At 45.3% G+C, this 3,953-nt stretch overlaps 1 protein-coding gene across 5 annotated transcripts in view; it reads right to left on the bottom strand.

Annotated features, from left to right (window-relative positions):
• The window catches only part of LOC126987306 (mucin-5AC-like), an 81,324-nt gene that overhangs the window by 15,084 nt on the left and 62,287 nt on the right, over positions 1 to 3,953 (bottom strand). For all 5 annotated transcript variants that reach the window (XM_050844228.1, XM_050844229.1, XM_050844227.1 and 2 more), the window contains 2 exons: positions 3,004 to 3,234; positions 2,218 to 2,328 (listed from right to left, as the gene is read on the bottom strand). In XM_050844228.1, coding sequence (XP_050700185.1) covers positions 2,218 to 2,328; positions 3,004 to 3,234 — 342 coding nt within the window. The remainder of the gene's footprint in view (positions 1 to 2,217; positions 2,329 to 3,003; positions 3,235 to 3,953) is intronic.

Genomic DNA, 3,953 nt, shown 5'->3' with positions numbered 1-3,953 from the left:
AATGAAGCGGAGGAGGAGGATGGAGAGAAGAAGAAAAGAGGAGGAAGAATAGAAGAAGGAGGAATGAAGAGGAAGAAGAAGAGGAGGAAGAAGAGAAGGAGGAAGAAAAGAAGAGGAGGAAGGAGAAATGAAGATTGTCACACTAGAAGCATCTCTCTCTCTCTCTCTCTCTCTCTCCACAGGACCCACAGAATGTTCCCCCCACAGTATGTTGACAACCCCCACAGACACATACCCCCCCTAACTATAATGTCCCAAGCTTATCAATATAACTACTGCAAATGACCTCTGTGTAATGACCTAACCTACCTATAATGCCCTGACCTTATCAATGAAACCACTGCAAATAACCTCTCTATAATGATCTGACCTGACCTGACCTAACCTGACTCTAAAATGTACTGACCTATTCAATAAAACGACTGCAAATAACCAACTCTATAATGTCTCCTTAGGGCTTTAAACGATGTGAAAAGATTGGTAACAGGAATATATCAAGAAGCAGAAATAGCAGTTTGATTTTGCCTTGTCTGTACAAAAGATACATTAGCCCATAGATGACGGCAGTATCTGAAGAGTATCTCCCCTGAACTGAATCTATATATATTCACTGCCAACCTTAGGACCGTCGCATTAATATAGTTAAACCGCATAATGCATGTTTTACCTATCGTCTATATATGGATTCTACCGGAACAGTCTGGAGGTGTTGTTAGCTTTCTGCCATACAAAACCAACTAAATTTTGGACCGTCTATATATGGATTCTACCGGAACAGTCTGGAGGCGTTGTTAGCTTTCTGCCATACAAAACCAACTAAATTTTGGACCGTCTATATATGGATTCTACCGGAACAGTCTGGAGGTGTTGTTAGCTTTCTGCCATACAAAACCAACTAAATTTTGGACCGTCTATATATAGTTCCACCAACGTCTAAGGGTTAAAGTGCGCATGGCCTCAGTGCTCATCTCTGTGTCATTGTCCCGTGAGTCTGCAGGGGCAAGAACCCAGCACCCCGGGACACAGGACAGGGGTGACATGTGGGTTTTCCGAGATCCATTTATCGACTCATCATGCCTCCGTGGTCTGGTGGTCAGCGTGCCTGGCTACGAATCCGCGGGCTTGGGTTTGAATCCCAGCCCAGGTAGATAAGGTGCAGCCTACTCAGATGCTCATCCTCCCTTTGTTGTTTGGTTTGGTTTGATCGTTACGAATGGGGGGGATCGATGCTGTAGTATTTCCACGTAAAACTGACCTATGGGGTAGTGGAGGCTGTGGGGTTAGCCTAGCCCAGCACATTACCACACACTCTCAACACCTCTCGCTTCGCCTACAGCCAAAACTACCCCATAGGCCAGTTTCACGTGGAAAACTATAGCGATCAAAACACACACCAAGTGACTTTGAAACCGACCCTAAGTTTTGACGGACAACACCAGCAGCGTGACATACCCTTAGAGACTGGCGATGGGCTTACAAAGGGCTAGAAAGTTATTTAAATATACTCCAACTCCTGAGTGGTGGTTTTGCAGGCATCAAGAATCAATTTTGGTAATGAGTCAAGAATGTCTGCCTTTTAGAAACCCAGAAGTTTGTGACGTTTCAAGGTTATAATCGCATGTGAATGAGTGTTTCTACCCGTGATATTAAATTTTGTTACAGCTTGTGGTCTCTTAGTGGTACAAGTATGCGTTTAACCAGGCATTCAGTAAACTAATATAAGCTGTGTGTGTGTGCTTGTATACGCCATTAAGATATATTAGGACACATGTTCAGTATGGGGCAGACATGGAGACAGGGCTTGGGGGTGGCATGGCAACTCACACACAACTCAGCTATTTCTAAAGGTCAAAGGGGGCATCAGTCAGGATCTGATGAGTGTTTTTAAAGGTTCATGGTACAGAGGAAGGGTCACACTACCACCAGGGTCATAAAACTACCCCTGGAAATGTTCAAAACTCCTACGATAGCCTTGTCAAATGTGTGTTTCTTTAGGTTCACGGTACAGAGGAAGGGTCACACTACCACCAGGGTCATAAAACTACCCCTGGAAATGTTCAAAACTCCTACGAAAGCCTTGTCAAATGAGCGAACTTGGGCGGCGAAATGTTTCAAAATATGACCTAGTGACCCATCGTGTGTGTACCCCCCCCCACCCCCCACCACCACTACTACTACTACTACTACTACTACTACTACTACTACAACAACACTCACCTGTCTGCGGAGGTCAACATTCTCCTGGCACACTTGCGTTGGGGTGATGGCATCCTTCTCTCCATTGAGGCCAGGTGACTCACTGCTGGCCAGACTCAAGTACAGCGAGTTCTGGGGGAAGGAGGGAGCTTAGTCTGTGTGTACATCACCTACTTCTCATCGTCCTGGAGTGGGCTATACCCTGGAAGGCAGCACACAACCCCTGACTGATATCCATACCCATTCATTGCTAGGTGGACATGGGGTATAGATGTAAGGAGACTGACCCATCTGTTTACACTCTGCCCAGGAATCGAACCCAGGACCTCTCAGTTTTAAGTTGGGAAGTTTGGTTTAGTCGGCGCAACATCTGTAGTCATATGCCGGAGAGAGACAGAAGGGGAAGGAATTATAGGAGAAGGGAGCAGACCCCAGGAGACGGGACACAACCCCCGATTAATACCTGGTACCCATTCACTGCTGGGTGGACAGGGGCGTAGGGTATCGGAAAAGCCGCCCAAGTTTTTCCACTCCGCCCGGGAATTGAACCCGGGCTCTCGGTTGTGAGTTGTAAGGTGAGCATATGAACCACAGCGCACACACACACACACACACACACACACACTCATTCACCCTATCTCTCCCTCTCCCTTTCATTCTCTCTCATCCTCTCTCGTTCTCCCTCTCTTTCTCCTGTTCGTCCTCTAAGCCTCTCTTTCATACCCTTTCTCCTCCGCTCTCTCTCTCTCTCTCTCCCTTTCATTCTCTCTCATCCTCTCCCTCCCTCCCTCCCGCCCCGCTACCCACCCTGAGGTTAGCGTCGAAGGGGTTGATGGTGTCGGCAGCCTGTAACATCCTCCTCAGCCTCAACAGCATCGTCTTCAGTGCCGTCACATCCTGGTACATGTAGTGGTAGGTGGTACGGTCCACAAACACACCCCCTCCGCCCACTCCGCCTCCACCCCCGCTGCTTCCACTGTTGAGGCCGTTGCTGCCCACTCCACTGCCGCAGCTGCCCTCGCTCTCGCTCACGCTGCCCTGGGGTGTGACGGAAGGGTGAGACATGGACGCACGCACACACACACACACACACACACACATAAATAAAGAAAGAAAAGAAAAGAAAGAAAGAAAGAAAGAAAGAAAGAAATCCTCCTAAGCTTCTCACTGATGCTGCCCTGGGGTGTGACGGAAGGGTGAGACACGGACACACACACACACACACACACACATAAATAAATAAAGAAAGAAAAGAAAAGAAAGAAAGAAAGAAAGAAAGAAAGAAATCCTCCTAAGCTTCTCACTGATGCTGCCCTGGGGTGTGACGGAAGGGTGAGACTCGGACACACACACACACACACACACACACACACACACACACACACTAAAAAAAATAAAAAAGGATAATGTTTGAGTAATGCAATATACTATAAAAAATAAATAAATACACAAGTGGTTTTGAAAAATGTTGCATCAGAAAAAATGTTGAAAATGACCAGAAATATGAAGGATTTAGATGTTTGGAAAATATACATACAAAAAAAAAATTATATAGATGATTGAATAATGTAAAATAGGAATAAAAATATGCATGACTATGGATGGTTGACTAATGTAAATAAAGATAGGTTAATTAACAATGATGAAAAAACTTGCAAAAAAAAATAATGAAGCAAAGATGAATTAAAAAAAAATGCTAACAGAACATTACCTTAAACTTAACTTCTGTACACTGAAAATAATAATAATAATAATAA

This window comes from Eriocheir sinensis, chromosome 64, assembly GCF_024679095.1.
Source record: "Eriocheir sinensis breed Jianghai 21 chromosome 64, ASM2467909v1, whole genome shotgun sequence".
Classification (NCBI taxonomy): domain Eukaryota; kingdom Metazoa; phylum Arthropoda; class Malacostraca; order Decapoda; family Varunidae; genus Eriocheir; species Eriocheir sinensis.
Note: the sequence above shows the minus strand (reverse complement) of the source record. Positions and strands in the feature narration are given on the sequence as shown.